Source organism: Carcharodon carcharias, chromosome 21 (genome assembly GCF_017639515.1).
Source record: "Carcharodon carcharias isolate sCarCar2 chromosome 21, sCarCar2.pri, whole genome shotgun sequence".
Classification (NCBI taxonomy): Eukaryota; Metazoa; Chordata; class Chondrichthyes; order Lamniformes; family Lamnidae; genus Carcharodon; species Carcharodon carcharias.
Window position 1 is genome coordinate 70,245,883 of NC_054487.1, and position 24,614 is coordinate 70,270,496.

Here is a 24,614-nt window from a genome sequence, read left to right on the forward strand (position 1 = left end):
TGAAAGGGCATTGACCCAACACCTGAACATTTTCTTTCCACAGATGTTGCATGACCCAAGTACTTACAGTATTGTTATTTCAGATTTCTAGCACTCGCAGTATTTTGCTTTGGTATACAATCTTTCCTTATGTGGGAATACCAAAGCAGGTTGTTCAAACTGGAGATCAGCTTATACCAAAACTACTTTGCACTGGCATTAAACTTGTAATGTAAGCTCACCTTTAGAATACAGATCCCCTCCAAAGTCATTTTAAAAATAGCAAATATTTCCCAGGAACCTGACAAAACCAAGAGTTCGGAATGAGAAAGCTGCTCGTTTAAACTTACTTCACCCTCCCAAGTTTCACACCACAGTAATAAATGACAAATGCCCCAGCTCTTTGAAAGTCTGCTTAATATCAAAATGTCACACCAAAAATATTCACTGCATTGTAAAACACAAGTTCAAAACTAAAGGATTTACAACAGAGAAGATGTAGCATCTATTTGGTTGTAGCAACTCCTTAATTGGGGCTACATAAGCATCTCACTTCCCCATATCCTTTCATACCCTTCCTTTGCATAAAGTGATCCAATTATCTCAAGTTATGCTGCAGCCTCAACCTGAAGATATCTGTAGTAAAATATTCTACGCTGAACAACCTTCATGAAGTTATAACTCCCCCTTTATGATAATCCTGAGTTTACTACTACTGAACTTTCAAATAAGTAACTACTCAAAATCTTAACTTCTGATGTCCGTTAATAGTTTCTGTTCAGAGAGGAAAAGATCCAATTTTTTGACCCCTTTTGATCATTGCTTTAACCATTGTTATACCCTCTCATTCCTAGTATAATTCTAGTGAGTCTTTTCATTGCTGTAACATCCTTCCTCCAAGAAGCTACATAGAATACTCAAAAGTGGCCCCACCAAGGCCCTATACATATTCAACATCTATTGTTTTATATTATTTTATGTTCATTGACTCGATGCACAAAGTTAGAATTCCATTTATCTTAACGACATTTTTTGCTTACACTTACAGTTTCATAGATTTATGCAAACCTGACAGCAGAATTTTTTCTCTCTCCTATTTTGTTAAGAATCTATAGTGGGTTTTGTTGATCTTTCAGGAAAATATAAATAGATGCTTCAAGTAAACAGCATAAGAATTTGTGATGACAAAACTTTAATATAAGACAACCTGAATACAGCCTCATCTTCAAGAGCCTCATCTACAAGAAAGATCTTATAGTCAAACTGAACCAAGACTTTTACTTAAATGTGCTACAGTTTTATAAATACAAAGTTTCTATTTTAGTTCTATTGGGTGACGTCCCGTGTTCACTGTTGGCACGAGTCCAAATGTTCTCATTATTGATGTTCATGGCTCAGCAAGGATGGTGATCAGGTACCCGTTTCCTGAAAGAGAGATATAATCTATATTACCAATAGACATTACAATTGTACTGACCATCATATATAAATGACATTACCTGCAATGTAGAGTTTACAGATAAAAGATGCAAAGGTGCAATCAACATATAGGATCTTCTCCTACCATTGATGCATTATACATATTACCAGACTTCCATAAATTAGTGCAGGCAGGGAATTTTGAGTGACAGCACGTGAAGACAAAAAAAACTGCTCAGGAAATGTTTTTCTTTTTGAGCAGATCATATGCACACAAAGCATTTTTTCATATTTAACAGTTTTATTAATCTTAGTCAATGCCTGGCATATATAAAGCTTTACCTTGGTGCTGCTTTAATAATATTATCTACTCGAAGAATCATTTCAGCAGCCTCTGCTGCACTCAACAGTACTTGTCTCTTCACTTGGAAGCTCTCTGTAATACCCATCACTGCCATGTCCCCAATGGTGCCATTGGTCATGTCTAACAACAGAAATTGCAAATTTTTACTTATCACAGCAAATCACTTTAAATAATAGCCCTGCAGTCAATTTAAATGCATTTCAAGCAAATTCAAAAGGATCCGCTGGGGTTGCTTACCTAATCCATATGTTGTTTTTCCTTCGCTATGAGCAGCTCGCAACTGAGCCACTAAATCTGCACTGTCGTACCCAGCATTATCAGCTATAATAGTGGGAAGCTGGGGGTAAAGAAAAGCATAAATGCACCATAGGTAGAGAAGTGGTTTTAAATTTAACACTTTTTTTTTTACAAATAGCGTAAAGCTTAGAAACAGCACATCAAATTGATTTGTTTTTTCAGGATGTATGATCCTTTTGGTACACAGGATACATGAAGCTTTTAGATTTTCATTATAAGTACAAGAAAGTTGTGTACTCAAGCATGGTCAGGCATCATATTCAATACTGACAAGAGTCAGCTCACAGTGTGCTAATGGTAAGCAGAGGCTTAAAATAGTGTGAGAAAATCATTGGTCTACCTCAGCCATATTTGATGTGCTCAATTCAGCACCAGTGGAACAATTTGCAGAATGACTGATCAGACGTTTATAAGCATGACATGGCTAACGTACAAGATGGAAAGAACAAGCATCGAGCCCAGTGCTATAATCTGGAACCACTGATGGGAGTGGTTATTGCTGACATTACTAACTTGGTAATTTGTGTGGAATTTCCCAGTAACTGATTTTCATTGGTAGATGCATTCTAGTTTTACTTGGTATCTGTGATTAGAACTTAATTTAAAAGGAATAAAGTATTAACATCTAAAATCTTGTGCTTTATAGTGCAAGTGCAAACTATGACAGAAGATGGAACTCTAGGTGATTTCCCCTCCATTTCAGAGTGACTCTCAACTCTGAACACAACTTAAATTTGGTACATAACACGGTACAGAATTGAGCTGCCCATTAAGGCCTTTTCTTTGCTCACGTTGTACAGCAGCAAATGCAGGAACATTAAACCAGTATGGATAAGTGTGGTCAAAATGCTACCAACCCCATTTCTGCAATAAATGAAACATGCTTCTGGCAAAATCTGATAATATTCGTAGGAACATAGATTTTCTGAAATTATTGGTTTGCAAGTTATATCAGTTTTAGAAATCTGCAGTTATTAAGAAACCAAGTGGATGGCTGCAGTTAAGATTATCTACTCTCAATAGCTCCAGTTAATAGCAATCCCCATAAACACTTATTAACTGGCATGATTAAACAATAATTATAAAAGCTTAAACATCACAGGACAGTCAAGTTAGGTAACAATTGCATACAAAATTATTTAAATTATATAGTTTTGTGCACTGAACAACTCTGGTAATCAAAGCGTTGAAAGTTAACTCCCTATTGAGGACGGAAGGTGGCAATTTGGGACTGTGGAAAGCGAGGTACAACCCTGTAATGAAACTTACCATTCCTAGTGCTTTAGCGAATGACTCCATTGCTACAGCTTCTTTCCCTGGTGTTCTAACAGCCAAATCAGACACAGCTTGTGCCATTAACATCTCTGAGCTGCCTGGAGAAAGAAAAGAGTCCTATCAAAAAGGTAATTATTGTATTGCATGTTAAGAAAATCTGGAACATTAGTTGCACTACTCAAACAAGTGAATTTTCTCAGCATTCCTTCTGAGGGTGCTTCTGATTTGAGACTAGCTTGGTGGGTCAGATGCAGGACAAGCTGACAACTTAAACTGTCAGCTTCCATATTGCTATTTGCCATTAAATTATATTCTTGAAAAATGTCAACATTAGATACACCATTCTCCTTGATGTTGGCTCACATTTTTTGCTGTGGGGGTTGTGTACTAAGATCGTCATCTACCCATGTCCCAACACCAATTCGGCATTCAGCTCAAGCTTTCCATGCATTTAGAAATAACTTGTAATCCCTCATTTATAAAAAAATAAAGTTAAGCAGAGAGAACATGCATCAGCCATGTTTTAAGGCAACCTGAAAATACTTCACAATCAGTGAATTACTTCTGAAACGTAGTTCTGGTTTTGCATAGGCACACAGGACAAAACTTCTACACAAGGTTAAGAACTAAAATGTTGACCAGGACAAATATTTGCAGTTATATAACACCACATGTCATTGGGTGATGTCACTAGGGGAAGCTTTTAGAAGAGAAAGCCAAGCATGGATCCTTTGGGTACCCTAGATGAAAGTGCAGAGTGGAAGGACACATACCAAAAACAGGGCATGGGTTTTATGAAATAAGTATTGGATAAAAATCTACACTCACGAATCATTCAATATATAGCACTTAATCTGTTAAAAGTTTTAAAATTAGACAAATAGCACAAACCATTTACCATTACCATTATTGTGGATTACAATTGGTTACACACATGTCAAAGTATAATTTTTGGAATATTTTTCTGGTTTATTGTAAAGTAGGTTTATGGGGGTAAGTACAGTTAGGTCTGTCTGTGTATGATTTAATTACATTCCGAGTCAAGTAGACTGCATGCTTTAACTCATCAAAAGAAGCTAGGTGCTTGACATGCTAATGAGTAAAAATGAATACTAGCTTAGCATGCAAGGTGTGAAGGGGGTTTGCATTTTTAGATAAATGAAGGGAGATTTGGATTTCAAAGGGATCTTAGTCCGTTTACAAATGGCCAGACAAGCAAGGGTAAGGAATGTGTTTTATTTTTCCCCAAGGGTTACTGAATGTATAGTGACAACATGAAAGTTTTTATGTTACAAGGGAGATAGTTTCAAAGACTTACGAAACAATAGAATTTACATATTAAGAGAGAAACATATACAAAGGAGAATGAGGCTGTGTCAGGAGAAGGCATTGAGAGATCTAACAGAAGTGTGTGAAATAGTCTTAACGAAGCCTCCAGTATTTTTGCAAAAGTCTGTCTACTGAAACTGAAGCTAGAGAAAAGTCATTTGGAATTCCACGGTCCAGGATATTGTGTTAATTTGCTGGAGCTGTTTAAAATCTAAAATTTAGCTTTAGACCGTTGCCTTAAAGGGATGTAACAGAGTCAGGTTACTTAGGAATTTTAGGAGTTATTATGGTAGTAGTTTGTGGTTTTATGTATGTGCTCGAAGTCTTTTATGTTAATAAATATTTTAATTTAGTTTTTAAAAAAAACTTCAAAAACATTGGTGGGCTTCTTCTGAATTCAGTGCCTACATCTTGAAATAAATACAAATTGCAAAACTGTTGTGATCAAGTTTCCCTCATGGATTTGTTCCACCTGGTACACATCTGCCACGTCATAACAGCGCATCACCAATTTCATGCAGAAACCAGTGTTTCTTGAACTCATTCACTCATTAAGGGGAAATTATCTATTGAACGTAACCCCAACTAAGTGGTATTAGCAAAAAGTTAGGTGTTTTGCAAAATTCACTTCATACATTGGCTAATGAACTGGGAACTGATAAGCAGGAACTAGCATTTCCACAAATCATCTTTTTGCCATGTATCAGTTCAGTAACGAGTTTAAAAAAGCACAGCAACACCAGTGCATCAACATTCATACACTGGGTGTTACTAAATTTGTCCAAACAACACTTCAGCCCTAATCAAAAACCTCTTTAAATCACTTATTGAAAAAGTGAAAGTTTGTAGGGATTCCAATAGGGTTCAAAATGCATGGTGGGCAAAATCATAGTCCCTGTTTCAAAGTTGGCAACTTATCTAAACCTAAACTTCTGAGTGATCGGCAAGCCATTGATAAAAGTAAAAAAAAAAACATACCTCCACCATAAACAGTTCTAGTTTCTTTCACTGTCTGAGCAAGTACACAGAGGGCATCATGCAAAGATCGTTCAGCCTCATCTAGAATTTGCTGAGTGGCTCCTCGAAGAACAATGGTACATGCCTCACCTTTAGGATGAGTGGAAAGATACAGTAAGTGATGTAAGTTGATATGTTAGAATTATTATACACTTTATCAACTTTATCAAGAATCTTGAAGAATATCAAATTTATTAAGCTACTTAAGGACTTGTATTAATGTGAGCAGTTACCTACCTAGCTCTACTCCAGAGAAACGAAGTAGCTTGTCCTCACCAATCATGACCTCTTCAATAACTTTACAGTGTCCCAGTTTAACCAATTCAGGATGGTCAAAGGTGGAAGCAATTTCGCCACCTGAAATTAGTCACACTTGTTCACTAAACTGTTTTAGATCAATATTCATTAAGTGCCTAAACACATTTTGCTCTCTCAACACTATCACTTTTTTTCATATTTTAAGAATTTGAAAATTTAATTTCAAGGGTGAAAATGTTCTAACAGGATGCTCTACTCCAGAAAGTCGGTGGTGAATGATAGAACTGGAGCAAATCTTTACAGACTTTTATCATTTATTTAGAGTTACACATTACAAGCAAGCACCCTCTAACCCAACAACCACAGTTTGTCTGTCTATAGTGGAATCACCAGTTAGTTAATGTCCACCACCTACATACAACTAAACAAATTAATATACAGAGATTTACAAATTTCTTCTTTCTCCAAAAATGTAATGTACAAATTCAATATTTACAGCTCTGGCCTACTCAGCATTAAAAAGTATGCAAAATGCAGTTTATTTTATCATAGCACATTTTATAGTCTGTGAAAATAGCTCTCTTGGGATTGAATTACTCTCCTACTAGTAAAATGATCAGGGACACTAGAGTCGAAGGTTTACTCAAAGTTCAGTGATCAGCTACTTGTGGATCACAAAAACAGATAGCACAATATGGCCCTATCCCTCAGTTTTTCATCACTGGAACCAGTTCTGGGGCAGGAAAGGCCTGTACAAAGGTGGATGGTTCACACCTTGGCAGAGCTGGAATCAATGATCCTTGGGGAAAGGGGATATTTAAATTAATTTGGCAGGGGTGGTCACCACTGGCAGGGTCAGAATTTATTGCCTAGCCCTAATTGCCTTCAAGGTGGTGGTGGTGGAGTTACTTTCTTAAGCTGCTGCAGTCTATGTAGTGTAGGATACACCCACAGTGTTGTTAAGGAGGGAGTTCCAGGATCTTTAGTTTCAGGAACAGAGAAGGCAAGGCAATATAGTTCCAAGTCTGGATGGTGGCGGTGTTCCCATGTGTCTGCTGCTCTTATTCTTCTAAGTGGTTGAGTCTGTAGATTTGGAAGGTGCTGTTGAAGGTGAAGGGAATGAATGTTTAAGATGGTGGATGAGATACCAATCAAATGTGTTGCTTTGTCCTGGATGAGCAGGTTTCTGTAGAGCAAGAGTTGTTTGATAGCACTACCAATGACACTGTCCATCTCCTTGCTGCTAATTGTGAAGCAAATGATGGGACGGTAATTGGCCCTGCTTTTTGTGAACGGAACATTCCTGGACAACTTTCTACATTTTGAGTATATAAGAGTTGTATCTGTACTAGAGCAGCATGGCTAAGGGCATAGCAGGTTCTGGAATACAAATCTGCAGTATTACAGCCAGGATGCTGTCAGGACCCATAGCCTTTGCTGTATTCTAGTGACTTGAGCTGTTTCTTGATATCTCACACAATTTAAAAAGATGGAAGAATAAACTACAGGCCAGGTCAGTCATTGCCAGTGATTTGGAAATATTTAAGAGGCATTAATCCTGGAAGAAATTAATTGGCATTTGGAAAAGTATGGGCTTAGAAATAAATTCAAGATTTCTAGGCATTTGACAACGAATTCATCATACATTTTGAAATACCAGGCAAAATTGCCACATAAATAGCAGTTTAATATTTAAAAAAATTAGACCAGAATGTCTGGAAAATAAAATACTAAAGAAAGGAAATTAAAAGAAATTAAAGGATAATGAGCAGATGTATGCAAAGCAGATACCAATCTTTTGAAAGAAATGGTTCTGATGCTGCCCACTCAACTACAGGGCAAATGTGTCTTACAAGTTACTTCTTTGCCTTACCGGTTACAAGTGCAAGTCGCTCAATTCCAGAAAAGTCAGCATGTTCAATAGCCATGACACCTGCAGCACCAAACAATTGTTCAGGGTAATTATAAATGAGCTGCCTGAAATAAAGAAATGGAAATGTATTCATATACTGTTGCTTTTATTGCAATACTGAATTGAAAGAAAATCAGCTCATTTATATGAATGATTTGTAAATCATAATGCTATTAAAATAAAAATGTCATGACTACCTATTGATAAAACAATTAATCCCATGTTTCAGGATTCGATCCACCTTTTCTTTCATTTTTTCCTTTTCAGCCAGTTCAATTTCTGCAACTTTTGCAGTAGAATCTACTCGCACACGCGAACCAAATATCTGTCAAAACATACAATATGAACAAAAGTAATTCTAGTCATTTGTCCTTGCCCACTGGAGGCATGCAGTTTCATTAAGACCACAGAAACTGAACCCCAGACAATTCTCACCCACCTTAATTTTATCTGTGTCCATACTGGTGTTCGCTATCAGAATTTTTGCATTTTCAATTCTCTTTGGTTGGTTAACTCCAATTTTCTTATCTAAAAGAAAACCTGCAAACAATTGGACATACTTCTTTTAAGATTTGAACAGTCTTGATGAGATCGATATTATCTTGATCTGACTAATCTCTTCATTGAACATCACTACCATTTTCTAAAAACTCAAATGCTCCTTGAACTATTCATACTTATGCAAAATTTGTAGCAAGGACGACAAGAAAAATTCCATCAATTATTGGTCAGCAGAATGAATAAAGACTATATGGCTTTTGACCGACTAAAATCACAGCTAATCTTAATCTTGCAGATTTGGAAATGAAGGCAAGGAGAATTTGTTCAAATTATCCTTTCCCTCATTTGTGCAACACAAATAAATATTCAGCCACAAATGCACAGCATACACCAGCAAAAGATCTTGAAAACTTGGATTTAGGTAGGATGGCTTGGTCCCATAAACTAGGGGGTTTCTAGTTATGAAAACGAGAAAGCCTGGGAGGGGGTTAGAAAAGATAGGAAATATAGTTGTGGAAATCCACAAGATGCGTGCAAGAATATTGTTGAAATTAGACGCACACTGTCATAAATTCGAAGTAAACTGCATCAGGATTACGCTAAAAGCTATTTTTAAATTACATTCTGGTATCATTATTTCAGACATCACTTAATCATTCTAGGGGAAACTCAAATTTTTTCTACTAGAAACTTATCTAGATTATAACATTTTTTCATGAATTTTGAAATGTTACCTTCATCCAGGTAGGAATCAACTAAGCTCCCTCCAAGTTTCTTAATCACATGAATAGCTTCAAGGTTGCCAGAACCTTTTAGCCTGACCACAGCTTCCACTGCCAGACCAGAAAAGTGACTTTTGTGATGAGTCAGCAGTTTGGAAGAGAGCGTGGTCCTGGCAATGTTCATCAGGTCTTCATAGAATTTTGCTTCATCATCCCTGATAATAAAAAGGAGCCAGAGGGACATCAAGAACATTTAGAATTACAAGATAATGCAACTGTACAAGTACTCTAATTTGTTATTTGCATCACCAATCTCATTTCAATTCTTTCAACTACACAATTATGCAATCCAATATAAAAAGCCCTAATGATTAACATCAAACGATGCAAGGGGTAAACTGTAACCAGTTCAGTTTTTAAAACTGGGAAGTCACAGTATGTATTTCTCTAACCGAGCATGAAGATATGAAGATCAGCAAATTATATGCAATCATTCTCTCCCCAATCAATAATAAGAGTCACGCCCATGGACTAGCTGAATATGCTAAATTGAAGTTTATCCAAGGCCAGTGATATGTTGGACTTCTGTCCTATTGTAAATGCAAACTGAAGAGCAAAGAATGAGATATTCCCTAAAAAAAAAATGCATTCATACAAGTCTTCCCTATGTAATTGGAAAACTAAGGGAAAGTATCTAACAGCACCATAGGCTGTGTGTTAATTATTGGCTGATGATCAAAAAAATGTTTTTAAATAGAAAATCTGAACTACTTGAGATTCTTTCTAGCATCAGCATATGCTATCTGAAATCCAAGTATATTAATCAAAATTTGAAACGTTAAAAGATGGTTCTAGACTAGTTTCTTTAATTCAAAGCATTTTTAAAATAACGTATCAGATCCAAAATAACTTAAGACTAAGTAGTCATCAATGAATTTCCAAAATCTTAAAATTGGGAAATTTGGCCAAAGGAAAATTAAGATTTTGCCTTGCAACATTTACTAAATGTTGAGTTAGAATGAAACTGCTTGATAAGGAAGATCCCTTTACTTTTCATATTCTAAGTCTTTTTTTCTAAATAAAGTACAAAATGATCTCACCCATGATCCACTGCAGCTTTTTTCAAAGCATCTCTTGCTGCTTGAGTTGCTTTCCTCCAGCCTGCAATAATTGTCTGAGGATGAAGCTTTTTTGCAATAAGTAATTCTGCTTCCTAAGAAGATAAAAAAAGGCCTATAGAATCAAACTCAAATAAAATAGTTTAGTACCAAATTTTATTGACAGCTAACCAAGCATATTATAGTAACATTTCCAATCAAACAACTGACTGGATTATTTGGAAGCGAAAATTCCTCAGCGATAGTGAATAGTCCACTAATTAAATATTTAAGGCTGACAATTAATACCTGAAAGCAATTTAAACAAAATTCACAAAAAACATTCCTTTGCAGTAAGATTGCTGATTATATATGATTTCTTTAAAAAACCAATATGCAATGAGAACATAAGCACAAATAATACAGAAATGGAGCTTGTTAATTACTTATGTAAACAAAACAGATTATTACACTGATGCATTAAACCACTGTCAGAGCAGTGTTACAGCAGTGATTCACTCAATGTCAAGCTTCCAAATTCAATGACAAGACTCAATTTGGAGGCCATGTGAATTATTGTGTGCTTCCCCTAGTGGCAGTTACAAAGTGGCATTTGTGGAAGTTTTAATCCAACGTACTCCAACTTTCTGCCGAGAGGCAAATGTACTTATTTACTGTTGCCATTAAGAATCAGTTAACATTAAAATTCACATTAAAGATACCGCTGACAATGCAGCATTCTCTTCATTATGCATTTAAGCATTATCCTGGATTGATGTTTGAAAACTGGCTCACAAGTGAGCGCATCATGCCAAGGTGATAACTTAAAACTCATCAACTGGCTCAGCTTCGCGTTCTCCAGCACCTTCAATTCAGTCACCACCTCTTCCTAGTCAAAACTCCTTAATGTCAAAATTGTCTGAGAGCAGAAACTCCAAACTGCTTTTGCCTCTCAGACCTCCAGCACCCCTTAGATAACATTCACAGCTGAAAAAGTCTTGGGACTTACAAGACCACCTCACTTAGACTTTGAAAACTGAATATTGTGTCCTTCATTTCCCCAACTTCCAGCTTTCACTCTGGCCTTCCATCCTTTGCTGTTACTATTCCATCATAAAAACAAAAAAACTGCGGATGCTGGAAATCCAAAACAAAAACAGAATTACCTGGAAAAACTCAGCAGATCTGGCAGCATCGGCGGAGAAGAAAAAAGTTGACATGAGGACTCGAAACGTCAACTTTTTTCTTCTCCGCCGATGCTGCTAGACCTACTGAGTTTTTCCAGGTAATTCTGTTTTTGTTTACTATTCCATCATATCCCAGTTCACTTATCAGATCCATGAAATTCACACACTACTTGATCCATCAATGGACTCCAGTCCCAGATTCTCATAGCCAGCCTCCTCAACTGCATAATGGCAACATCAAAGACCATATATTTCACCTGCAACTGGCTCATCATTCTCTTCCTCAAAAATACATCCTAAACTTTGCCATGCTTTCCAACTACCAAACTGTATGTCAAACATTCCCATCCCCTCCAAAGACTTGGAAAAATTGTCTATATATTCTTATCTTTCACCACTCCTTATTGGAGACTCCCTAAAACGGTTTCCAATTTGCCCAAAGCAACAAGGCAATAAATCAAAATCACAAATGATATTTTGAGAGTATGTTACATTTGCCTTCAATATTCAACCAATCCATCCTCTATAAAATATGCACAGAAGGTCGTTTAAAGCTATAGCTCTGAGAAAGTAATGATAGGACATAAATGTATAATGTGAAAAGGTATGAGGCTCTAAATTCCGTTTGGCAATCAACTCAAAAAACGTTGGTCATATAACATCAGACAGCACTGCATGCTCTGGTAGCATCAGATACAAGACTGATGCATACCACTGCTCTGTAGAGGTGCATTAGATCAATGATTTACCAATAATAAATTAAGTGACAAAATAGTGTCTCTAACTTTTAAAATCTGTCAAAAGGGTAAAAGACTTATCCAACCCTATGCTCTTGTGCTCTAGGAATTTTAGTCACACACCCCTGCCCCTATGGTCTCCATGCTCCTCCTATTTCCTGGTTCTTAGTATCCACTGTACCCCTTTCCTCGCAATCATAAAACGATCTAAGGCATGCAAAGAGCATTATCGACCTGGAAGTTGTTGCCCTTCATTATTCAAAACATCCATTAGAATTTCAAAACATTTAAGGCATTCTCGTGCAAAGAAATGCCATTAGTGCAATTTGGAATATATAGCAACATAGCCAGCAAAATGGAGATATATTAATGGGTGCTCAATTGTTTGCATATTTTGTTCTGGCATTTAATACACACCAGCAAATACATCCTATTTATAATACCCTAAGATTAACATTTTTAACCATTTCCCATTCTAAATTAACAAGCAGGTAACCTCTAAACAATCAACTGCTGGCAAAATACAAAAATGTTGAGATTACAAAAGGATTCTTTTTTTCTTTTGGCAACATTTTGCAATGGCACAAACTGAAAGCATTCACCTACCCTCAAGAGTTCGGCTGCTAACACTGTCACGGATGTCGTTCCATCTCCAACTTCTTCATCTTGTACCTTGGACAGCTCTGTTGGTAAGAGAACAATCAACAAACTATTTTCATTTTTTAAAACTCTCCAGCTAGGAATGTCACTCAGCCAAGGTAATATGCTTTTCCTTCTCTACTCTACACAAAATTATTGGTCTACCAAGCACCAACCCCAAAAAAGGTCCAAACCAAACAAAAAAAAAAAAAAAATCCTTTCAAGTTAACTCTAAGCAAGTTTGAATACAGCATGCCAGTGTTGCCTCCACAAATGTACATATCTTATTTGCTTGCCAATATGGGGCTAACTGACATGGTGCTCTCTTAACTATGTCCTACCTTTGGGAGAATTTCCTGCAACAAATCATTCACTGAGCTTGAAGTGCTTGTATAACAGTACATTGAAAAGCTACAGAATAATTAGGCTGTAGAAACATTCAACTCAGACTAATGCACATTTCTACCCAGAGACAAATTAAGTTGAAGGACGTCAGAACTTCTACTTTTGAATCTAGCAATATAATTTCAAGACTTGTTTAAATTTTGTGTACAAGATCAATTATCATATTAACTTACCAACCAAAATTCTAGCTGCTGGGTTATCAACACCAATAGCTTTAAGGATTGTTGCTCCATCATTGGTCACTGTCACAGAAGAATCTCTTCCTCCACTCAGCAGTATCTTATCCTAAAACAGGAATAAAAATTATTTTTTGGGTGCTGTATCCAGTCGTAGAATAAATAACACTTTAAATATGCAACACCAACAGAATGTTCTTTCCTGTAAATGTTCAATGCTAGAATTAAAAGGTAGGGCAAATAACAATAAAAAAAAGCCTATAAAACTCATCAAAAAGTGTACACAGAACTAAATTTACATTAAACCTGAACTTTGCTACTTACCATGCCTTTTGGACCCAAAGTACTTTTAACCAAATCTCCAACGGCAATGGCACCAACAAAAGATGACTGAAACAAATCATATACATCATGCTGAAAAAGGTTTTATCCAATGCAACATAATTAAACTTCACTACACAACAGGATAAATTGTCAATAGCTTCATTTCCTGTGTTCAGTCAGCTCTGGATCAGCTCTCAAATCAGTCCAATTAATTTCTAACAAGCCACTAAAAAGTGCATGTAATTGACTTTGATTGTGATGTGATGGAAGTGCCAACAGTAAGGAGAAAGGAAGGAAAATATACCAGTCCAGGATTCCAATGAAAGTTGGAAAAGTCACATTGGAGCATGGCTTTGAATAAAAGTGCTGGGAGTTGGGCGAGTGAGGGCACCTTAGTCTCTTTCTAAAAAATCTAGTTTGTATTTAACATCTAAATGAAATTTCCTGATTAAATTCTAAATTTCACCCAGGCTTAAGCAGGGATATACAAGCTCTCTACTAGAGAGCAGGTGAAGTTAGCTAATTAAGGAAACTAGATGGAACTGTTTTCCATACCTGGGGCTGAGCTAAGTCTTTAGTTTCAAAGTTTACAAATACAGGCCTCTCAGTGCAACTTGGCACAGGAGTGCAACTTTGAATCAGAATGCTGGGAGTTGAGTGAGTGAGAGAATTAGGTGAAGGAGGTGCTCCTTTGCTTTTCCAACCTTTTTGTCCTATAGGAATTGGTTCTTACTCTACTACAGGAGAAGCTAGCTGTTTGGCGAGTATCTGGTAAGTGGTTAAGGTCCATTCTATCCTTAAGCTTTAAAAATAGTCCACAAACTGGTGGTAAGGTTAATAAAAATATATAAGGGGAAAATAATTAATTGAATTAAATTCATTAATCAAACTAATTAATTAAAATAATTAAGCAGTTAATTTAAACACATTAAGCATGGCAGGACAGGTGATGTGTCACAGCTGTAACATGGGAAAGCTCCTGGGTATCACTGTGATCCAGGGCAAACACGTCTGCAATAAGTGTTTGCGGTTCGAGGAGCTTCGGCTCAATCACTGAGCTGGAGGCGGAGCTGCAGACACTGATGCATCAGGGAGGGGGAAAGTAAACTGGACACTTTGTACCAGGAGGCAGTCACACCCCTTAGGATAGGGTCTTCTTAGGTTAGGGACAGGTGGGTATGACTATAAGTAATGCAGGCAAAGGGATCTAGAGGGCAGGAGTCCAGCCTTTGCAAATTGTCCAACAATTTTGAGATTCTTTCAGCTTGTTGGGACGTAAGTGGGGGCTGCCAGTTGGATGAGCTCACTGGCCAGTGCACTGTGGCACAGGAAGCCATTCAAGTGGAGGGAGCAAAAAGGAATGTAATAACAGTAGGAGACAGTATAGTGGGGGGAATTAAACTGGTAAATTACATTCAGGGATAGGTCAATAGGGATGCAGTGCCAGACATTTAAAGGGTTACATTCCAATAAGAAAGCAAAATTCCAAGAGAGGACCCATCACCCGTGGTTAACTAAAGTTAAAGATAGTATCAAACTTAATGAAAAAGCATATCATTGCACAAAGTTTGCACAGAATATGAAAAGCAACAGAGAATGGCTAGAAGAATAATGAAAAGGCAAAAATTAGAACACGGGAGAAAGCTAGCTAAGAAGATAAAAGCAGATAGTAAGAGTTTCTATGCTCAACTTTTTAAAAAAAAATCCATTGATCCTTTGGAAAATGAGTCTGGGGGAATAATAATGGAAAATAAGGAGATGGCAGATTAATTGAATAAGTATTTTGCATCAGACTTCATTATAGAGGGTACAAGAGAGTAACTAGGGAAACAGTAGGGCCAATTAGGGGCTATAGAGGTAATCTATCTGTGGACCTGGAAGACGTGGGTGCAGTCCTCAATGAATACTTTGTGTCAGTCTTCACAATGGAAAAGGACAACACAGATGTAGATGTCAGAGTGGAGGACTGTGAAATATTAAGAGGAAATTAACATAGAGAGAGGAGCTACTAGAGGGTTTAGCAGCCTTAAAAGTGGATAAATCTGCAGGCCCGGATGAGAGGTATACAAGGCTGTTGAGGGAGGCAAGGGAAGAGATATCAGGAGACCTGGCAGTAATTTTCAAATCCTGTTTAGCCACAGGTGAGGCGCCAGAGGACTGCTAACGTTGTCCCATTATTAAAAAAAGGGAAGGGATAGACCAGGAAATTACAGGCCAGTCAGTCTAACTGTGGTGGTGGGGAAGTTACTAGAAAGAAGTCTGAGACACAGAATATATCTGCACTTGAAGAGACATGAATTAATTGGGGATAATCAGCATGGATTTGTTAAGGGAAAGTCGTGTTTGACAAATTTGATCAAATTCCTTGAGGAGGTAACCAGGAATGTTGATGAGGATGCATTTGATGTGGTCTACATGGACTTTAACAAGGCTTTTAATAGGCCTCTCATGGCAGACTGGTCAAGAAAGTAAGAGCCCCTGGGATCCAAGGCAAAGTTGCATGTTGGATCCAAAATTGGCTGAGAGACAGAAAGCACAGGGTGATTGTACAGAGATGTTTCTGTGACTGAAAGTCTGTTTCCAGTGGTGGGGCCCTTGCTGTTTGTGGCATACATATATTTGGACTTAAATGTAAGGGCTATGATCAAGAAGTTTGCGAATAACACGAAAATTGGTAGAGTGGTAAACAGTGAGGATGATAGCTGTAAACTGCAGGAGGATATCAATGGACTGGTCAGGTGGGCAGAGTAGTGGCAAATGGAATTCAACCCAGAAAAGTGTGAGGTAATGCACTTGGGGAGGGCTAACAACGCAAGGGATTATACTATGAATGGCAGGACCCTGGAAAGTACTTGAAGATCAGAGGGACCTTAGTGTACATATCCACAGAGCCCTGAAGGTAGCAGGGCAGGTAGATAAGGTGGTTAATAAGGCATATGGGATACTTGCCTTTATTAGCCGAGGCATAGAATACAAGAGCAGGGAGGTTATGGTGGAACTGTGCAAAACACTGGTTAGGCCACAACTGGAGTACTGCGTGCAGTTCTGGTCACCACATTATAGGAAGGATGTGTTTGCACTGGAGAGGGTGCAGAGGAGATTTACCAGGAAGCTGCCTGGGCTGGAGGGTCTGAGCTATGAGAAAAGATTGGATAGGCTGGGGTTGTTTTCCTTGGAGCAATGAAAGTTGAGAAGTGTATAAGATTATGAGGGACATAGATAGGGTAGATAGGAAGGCACCTTTTCCATTAGTAGAGGGGTCAATAAGCAGGGCACATAGATTTAAAGTAAGAGGTAGAAGGCTAAGAGGGAAGTTGAGGAGAAATTTCTTCACCCAGTGGGTGGTGGGAATCTGGACCTCTGCCTCAAAGGGCGGTTGAGCCAGAAACTCTCGTAACATGAAGTATTTAGATATTCACTTGCTTTGCCATAGCCTCCAGGGCTATGGGCCAAGCACTGGAAAATGGGATTAGTGTAGTCAGTCCTTTGTTGACCAGCACGGACACGATGGGCCGAATGGCCTCCTTGTTCTTTAGGCATCTATGGGTCTACAAGCAACATCCCAATAGCTGTAAATAAGGAGGTACAAAGGAGCGTCATTGAGATATTAATGCATATAATGTTTTTGGAAATTATTTTTTTAAATAGAGGTGTAGTCTGTGTGTGTTAATTGGATTAAAGCCAGCTTGTCTGGGTGCATTGTATAGTAGTTTTGAGATGTAAACAGAAAGGTAAAGGATGCATTTGCATTTTGTTGAATAAACCAAAGATTGGGGGTGCAATCTTGCACCTAGCTGGGAGAAATCAAGCAATATGTTTATATTACTAATAAAATTAGTACCATGAAAGGGGCTTTGTTGTTAGAAGAGGTGGAGTTCAAAGTGCCTGGTGATACAATGAGAATTTGCATTCAAAGGGGAGGCTAGGTATAACAGAAAGGAGTTTGTATGTGAAGGGCAGAGGCGTGTAGAATTTAAGCCTGTAAGCCTACAACTGTCTGCGAGGGAAGCAAATTGAAAGGAACCTCATTTTGAATTTGTATGGTGAAAATGCTTAGCCTGCTGTCTGGTTAAGTCTATTGGTTATTATTGCCTTCATGGAGATTAATTTGGGAATTTATAAGTTACGATAGTAATAATTTGTAGCCATGTGTATGTTTATAATTTGTGGTAAATTAATAAATATCTAATTTAGTCTTTTATAAAAACCTCTGGAGAACTGGTGGTCTTATTCCTGAATTTAGAGCAGCAACTCAAAACATACCAATTGAAAATATACGTTATGACAGTTGTTTAAAGTTTCCCTCTGGGATTTTAAATAACTCAGCCATTACAAACTGCTGTATCATAACAGGGAGCAAGGAACTCAAAATTACAATCACCGGGGAAGTGGTACCAAGCAAAGTGTCAGAGCTGTGGGCTGTCAACTCCCCAGATCCTGATGGACTTGGTCCTAGGATCTTAATGAAGTGGCTAGTGAGATAGTTAATACACTGGTTTTAATTTTCCAAAATTCCCTAGATTTGGGGAAGGTTCCATTAAATTGAAAAATAACAAATGTAACTCTTTTATTCAAAAGGGAGGAAGACAAAGCAGGAAACTACAGGCCAGTTAGCTTAACATGTCATATGGAAAACATTAGAAGTCGTTGCTTAGAAGTTATAGCTCAGCACTTAGATAAAGTCATGGTAATCAGGCAGAGTCAACATGGCTTTGAGAGAGAGGGAATTCATGTTTCACCAATTTACTGGTGTTCTTTGAAATAGTAACATGTGCTGTGGATAAAGGGGAACCGGTGGATGTATTGTACATAGATTTCCAGAAGGCATTTGATAAGGTGCCACATCAAAGATTGTGAAAAATAAAAGCCCATGGTGTAGGGATAGCGAATTGGCATGGATAGAAGATTGGCTAGCAACAGGAAACAGTAGGCATAAAGGGGTCATTTTCTGGTTGACAAGGTGTAATGAACAGTGTGCCACAGAGATCAGTACTGGGGCCTCAACTTTTTACAATTTATACAAATGACTTGGATGAAGGGACCAAAGGTATGGTTGCTAAATTTGCTGATGACACAAACATAGGTCGGAAAGTAAGTTGTGAAGAGGACCTAAGGAGGCTACAAAGGAATATAGATAGGTTAAGTCAGTGGGCAAGGGCCTGACAAATGGAGTACAATATGTGTACTGAAACTGTCCATTTTGGCAGGAAGAATAAAAAAGCATATTATCTAAATGGTGAGAGATTGCAGAGCACTGAGATGCAGGGAGATTTAGGTGTCCTAGTGCATGAATTGCAAAAGGCTAGTATGCAGGCACAGCAAGTAATTAGGAAAGCTAATAGAATGTTATCATTTATTGCAAGGGGAATTGAATACAAAAGTAGAGAGGTTATGCTTCAGTTATACAGGGAACTGGTAAGATCAGATCTGGAGTACTGTGTACAGTATTGGTGTCCTTATTTAAGGAAGGATGTAAACGCACTGAAGGCAGTTCAGAGAAGGTTTACTAGACTAATATCTGCAACGGGAGAGTTGTATTATGCAAGCTAAACTTGGATCCGCCAGAGTTTAGAAGTGTAAGAGCTGACTTCATCGAAGCTTACTAGATCCTGAGGGGTCTTGACAGGGTATATATGGAAAGGATGTTTCCTCTTGTGAAGAATCTAGAACTAGGCCACTGTTTATAATAAGAAGTCACCCATTTAAAACAAGAGATGAGGAGAAATATTTTCTCTGAAGGTAGTGAGTCTTTAGGATTCTGTTCCTCAAAATGTGGTGGAAGTAGAGTCTTTGAATACTTTTAAGGCAGAGGTAGATAAATTCTTGATAAGAAGGGGAGTAACTATGAATATGGAGTAGAGATTATAATCAGATCAGCCATGATCTTACTGAATGGTGGTGCAGGTTTGAAGAGCAGAATGGCCTACTCCTGCTCCTAATTTGTAGATGTGTTTTTCCAGGACATTATGATGTAATACTTTGAACCATACAGAAATTTCCTTAGACCACTATCCCATTATTGACCTCTGAGCAACAATCCCTCTAAGTTGTGTAACTGCACAGTAATCATGAAGGTATCATGCAGACTGCTCACAAGCTGTTCCCTTTAAGATGTTGTTCGTAAATAAACATTTAAAGGTACAACATATTGAAGCACAAAGAAAATTCAGGATTATTGCCTCTGAACATTAATTGCATTATAGGGAATGAAACTAACAGTTCAACTACACTACAATAATCAGTTACGTTCAATCCAAATCTTGAATTCAGGCATAAAAGTGACAAGATTATTGGTAAATAAGTACAAAAATGGTTTCATTCTGAGTCCTACTGCTATTTTCAGCTAATCACATCTGCCCACTACTGATAAATTTTGCTTTTAAACTTTTTTTTCAGACTGCATGTTTCTTGTTAGATGTATTATTCCCATTTGCCAAAACAAAAAAACTTGGGACCTCTTAAACAAGGAATTATTGCTTACCAGACGGGCTGTCTCAGCTTTTTCTTCATCGGCACCAGCTTTGAAGATATTCACAGGAGCAAATGAAAGGGAAGCCTATATAAAAAAGAAATCTTAAAAGTAATTTCAAATGTAAAGAATTACCATCCCCACAGCATTTTTAAAATTTTCTATTTATCCCAACTTCTAAATACTACTGTATTGAAAAGCTGAACCATCTGTATTTGCTTGAATAATGCCAATCAAATGCAGGTGCATCAGATTTAAGTGCAGGGATTTAAAACCTTACAACATTCTTAAGCCACAGTGCTCAATAGAACATAGCTGAGCAGCTCTAGTTACACAGCACAGCAATTTTCCTAACAGCTAGTAAGAATACAGCAGTAAACAGAAAAGCAGCCACTGCAATTATTTTCCGTCCTACGAGCACTGCACCAACTCTCTTTTTGGCTTTTCGTATCTCTAAACTCGACCATGTCGATGTTCTGGGCAGCCTCCCACCTTCAACATTTCATACACTAGCGCTCATCCAACACTCTGCTTCCCATATCTTAATGCTTTATCATCTATCACTGCTGTACTTACTGACCTAGATTGGTTCCTAATCCAGTAATATCAATTTTTAATACACATCCTTGTGTTCAAATCCTCCATAGCCTCACTCTTCCCTCTCCCGGTAACTGCCTCCAACCCTTTAGCCTTCTGAGAACTCTGCAATCCTCAAATTCTGGCCTCTTGAAAACACTGCATTTCCTTCGGAAGCAAAAACTTAGCTGTTTCAGTCCTGGACTCCCTAAGCTTTTCCCCTTCTTCCAAGGCTCATCTTAAAACCTATAACTTTGACCAAGCATTTGGTCAGCTGTTCTAATGTCTCCATCAATTTTTAAAAACATAAAAATTGTACAGCACAGGAGGAGCCCATGCAGCCCATCATGTTTGTGCCAGCTGAAAAGGTGTTATTCAGTCTAATTCAACTTTATTGGCCTGTAGCCCTGAAGGTTACAGCACTTAAGCTGCATAAGACAAAACAAAAAAACTTGGACCTCTTAAGAAGCAGACCATCAAGTCTGCTTCGCCATTCAATGAGATCATGGCTGATCTGCTAATCCTCAACTCCACTTTCCTGCCTTCCTCCCACAACCGTTGATTCCCTTACTGATTTAAAACGTGTCTATCTCAGCCTTGAATATACTTAACGACTCAGCCTCTACAACCCTCTATGGTAAGAATTCCACCAATTTACAGCCCTCAGAAGAAATTCCTCCTCATATGTCTTAAATGGGCGATCCATCACGCTAAGATCATGCCCTCTGGTCCTAGACTCTCCCACAAGAGGAAACAACATCTCAGCATCTGACCTGCCAAGCCCCACAAGAACGTTATATGTTTCATTAAGGTCACCTCTCATTCTTCTAAATCCCAATGTGTCTAAGCCCAGCCTATTCAACCTCTCCTCATAAGAAAATCCCTCCATACCCAGGGTTTTAAAAAAATGCAAAGGCTTCTGCTTCTACCAACGTTTCAGGTAGTGAAATGTTCCACCAACTCCGGGATGAATTATTTCCTCAATTTCCCCTCAAATCCTTTTGCTGCTAATTTTAAATCTATGCCCCTGATGATTGATCTCTCTGTTCAGGGGAATAGTCCTTCCTATCCACTCCATTTAGACTTTACAATTTTATCCACCTTGAGCAAATCTCCCTCATCTTCCTCTGTTCCAAAGAAAGCAACGTCAGCCTATGCAATCATTCCTCAATGCTAAAATTCATTATTCCTGGCAGCATCATTGTAAATCTAGTCTGGACCCGCCCTGGTACTTTCATATCCTTCTTTTACTGTGGCGTTCAGAATTGTAGGCAGTACCCGGGCAGTGACCTATTATTGTGCAGTTCTGGCACAACCTCAAGCTCCAGCAGGAGCATGAACTGCTGCGTGGACTAATAGGGCTGTTTCTGTGCCGATTATCCTGTGTTAAGTACGTAACTTCCCAACTTTTGTATTGTGTACCTCTGCTAATAAAGTATCCCATATGTCTAGAGAACCATTTCGACCTAGCCTCATAAAAGGTCCCTAACATGACTTGGGGGCGTTTGGTGACGAAACCGGTGCTATAAAAATGCAAGTAGTAGTGGTAGTTGTTCAGTGCGGTGCAATTTATTCGCATTTTGCAGAATTGAGTTGAGTCCCGAAAAGATAGGCCGCGCCTGCGCACTGACTCAGGATACCACCACCCCAGAAGTGCTAGAACTTTCCGTGATGCCGCTTTGTCCGCTCTCCAGATCGACATCAGGACAACCTCCTGCCTCAGACTCCGCGTTCGACAAAATAAAACGGCCAATTTTCTCCTCAGGCCGGGGGCTCCTACACCACCGTTTAATTTTCTGCTACTCAAGCCGATTCCGACATCAGTCTTTCCGCCTTAACAAATCCTCCCTCCCTCCCCAAGAGCGGCCACCGCCTCCACCGGGAGGGAAAAGTGAGGCGGCCGTGAGGGAGCGCAACACGTGCTCAGCCAGGGAGGACAAAAGGTTCAAATCCCCTCCACCAACTGACCAAAATCCTGGGAAAATACACACCGCCGAAACCACAGCCGGAAGGGCCACCCCGGCTATAGCTGCCGGTGTCAGAAACCCCGGGCGCTGCGACACCAGCCACCTACCATGATGAAAGCACAAGCGTCGCCGTCCCCTCTCCCTCTGCCCAACTGCCGGAAGCTGCGTCACCTTAACCCGGCTGTAATCCGCACCCCGCGAGCTCCAGCTGTAGCCTCCGCCCCCTGAGACCCGGCTGTAATTCGTGCTTTCCGAGCTCCTGTTGTAGTTCCCGCCCCATGAGCCTGGCCGCGAGCCCCGCCCCCCAATTCCCGGCTGTAGTCTCCGCGCTCCGCACCCCCCCCCCCCCGGCTGTAATCTCCGCCCCCTGAGCCGGGCCGCGAGCTCCGCCTGTAGTCCCCGCCACCCCCGGCTGTAATCTCCGCCCCCCGAGCCGGGCCGCGAGCTCCGCCTCCCCGAGCTCCGGCTGTAATCTCCGCCCCCCGAGCCGGGCCGCGAGCTCCGCCTCCCCGAGCTCCGGCTGTAGTCCCCGCCCCCCGAGCTCCGGCTGTAGCCCCCCGCTCCCCCCGTAGCCCCCCGCTCCCCCCGGCCCTGCTGGGATCAAAATTTTAACGGCACGGAAGGCCATTCGGCCCATTGTGTCTGCACCGGCTCACCAAATGAGCATTATGATCAATGCCGTGGCCCTCCCCTTTCCGTGCATATTGTTTCTATTCAAATAACCTAAGGCCCTCTTGAATGACTGATTGAACCTGCCTCCACTACACTTCCAGGCAGTGCATTCTAGGCCCAAACCACTAGTTATTTGAAAATATTTTTCCTCATCACATTTGCTTCTTTTGCATATCACTTTAAATCTGTGCCCTCTTGTTCTTGATCCGTTTACCAGCTTCACCTACCCGCTCTGTCCAGCCCCCTCATGATTCTGAATATCTCTAACAAATCTCCTCTCGGCCTTCTTGTCTCCAAGGAGAACAGTCTCAACTTCTCCAATCTTCATAGCTGCAATTTCTCATCCTTGGAATCATTAAGCACTCTCTCCAATATGTTCAAATCCTTCCTGTAATGTGGCACCCAGACCATACACAATACTCCAGCTGAGGTCTTACATAAATTCAGCGCAACCTCCTTGCTCTTGTGCTCAATATCCCATTAACAAAGCCCTGGATAGTGTGCTTTATTAACTGCTCTCTGCACCTGTCCTGCCACCTTCAATGATCTATGCACATAAATATCCAGGTCTTTCTGTTCCTGCACCCCCTTCACAATTTCACCCTTCATTATATATTGTCTGTCCATGTTCATCCTACCAAAATGCATCACCTCACTTCTCCACATTGAACTTCATCTGCCACCTATCTGCCCACTCCACCAACTTGTCTATGACATCTTGAAGTTCCACACTGTCCTCCTCACAATTTACAACACACCCAAGCTTCATATCATCTGCAACCTCTGAAATTGTCCCCTGCACACCAAGATCTAGATCATTAATATATATCCTTGCCTCCTGAGCCCAGCTGTAATTCCCGCCGAGAGTGGCTACGAATCCCAGCCCCTGAGCCTGGGGTGGGACAGGCTCAGAGATAAGGCTAATCCAAACTGTGTGATCGCTGTGCTGGATCCATACAACTCCCTGGATTAGGTTAAAGCAAAATACTGGAAATCAAATAAAAACAGAAAACACCGGAAAGACTCAGGTCTGGCAGCATCTGTAGAAAGAGAAACTGTTAACATTTCGAGTTCAAGATGAAGGGTCATATTGGACTCGAAACATTAACTCTGTTTCTCTCCATAGATGCTACCAAGAGTGGCTGAGTATTTCCAGCATCTTCTGATTTTATCCCTGGCATTAGGCAGTGGATTATTTAGTTCTCGCATTGTTCAGACTTGCTCAGCATCCAGTCAGTTGAGCTGGCATCAGGCTCCACTTTGTTGCCACCCTCCATCTTTGAGGGCAGTTT

General features: G+C 39.5%; 1 protein-coding gene across 1 annotated transcript; it reads right to left on the reverse strand.

Moving 5' to 3' along the window:
* Positions 1–1,154: 1,154 nt before the first annotated feature.
* On the reverse strand, positions 1,155–22,907 carry cct2 (chaperonin containing TCP1, subunit 2 (beta)). The gene is made up of 16 exons (XM_041216043.1): positions 22,758–22,907; positions 20,120–20,194; positions 13,639–13,704; positions 13,312–13,423; positions 12,701–12,777; positions 10,174–10,286; positions 9,086–9,288; positions 8,290–8,390; positions 8,048–8,175; positions 7,812–7,915; positions 5,918–6,037; positions 5,642–5,770; positions 3,329–3,432; positions 2,000–2,099; positions 1,741–1,882; positions 1,155–1,404 (listed from the first exon to the last, which is right to left on the reverse strand). The coding sequence occupies exons 1-16, from the start codon at positions 22,758–22,760 to the stop codon at positions 1,374–1,376; spliced, it is 1,608 nt and encodes a 535-aa protein (XP_041071977.1). The 5' UTR covers positions 22,761–22,907; the 3' UTR covers positions 1,155–1,373.
* Positions 22,908–24,614: the final 1,707 nt, after the last annotated feature.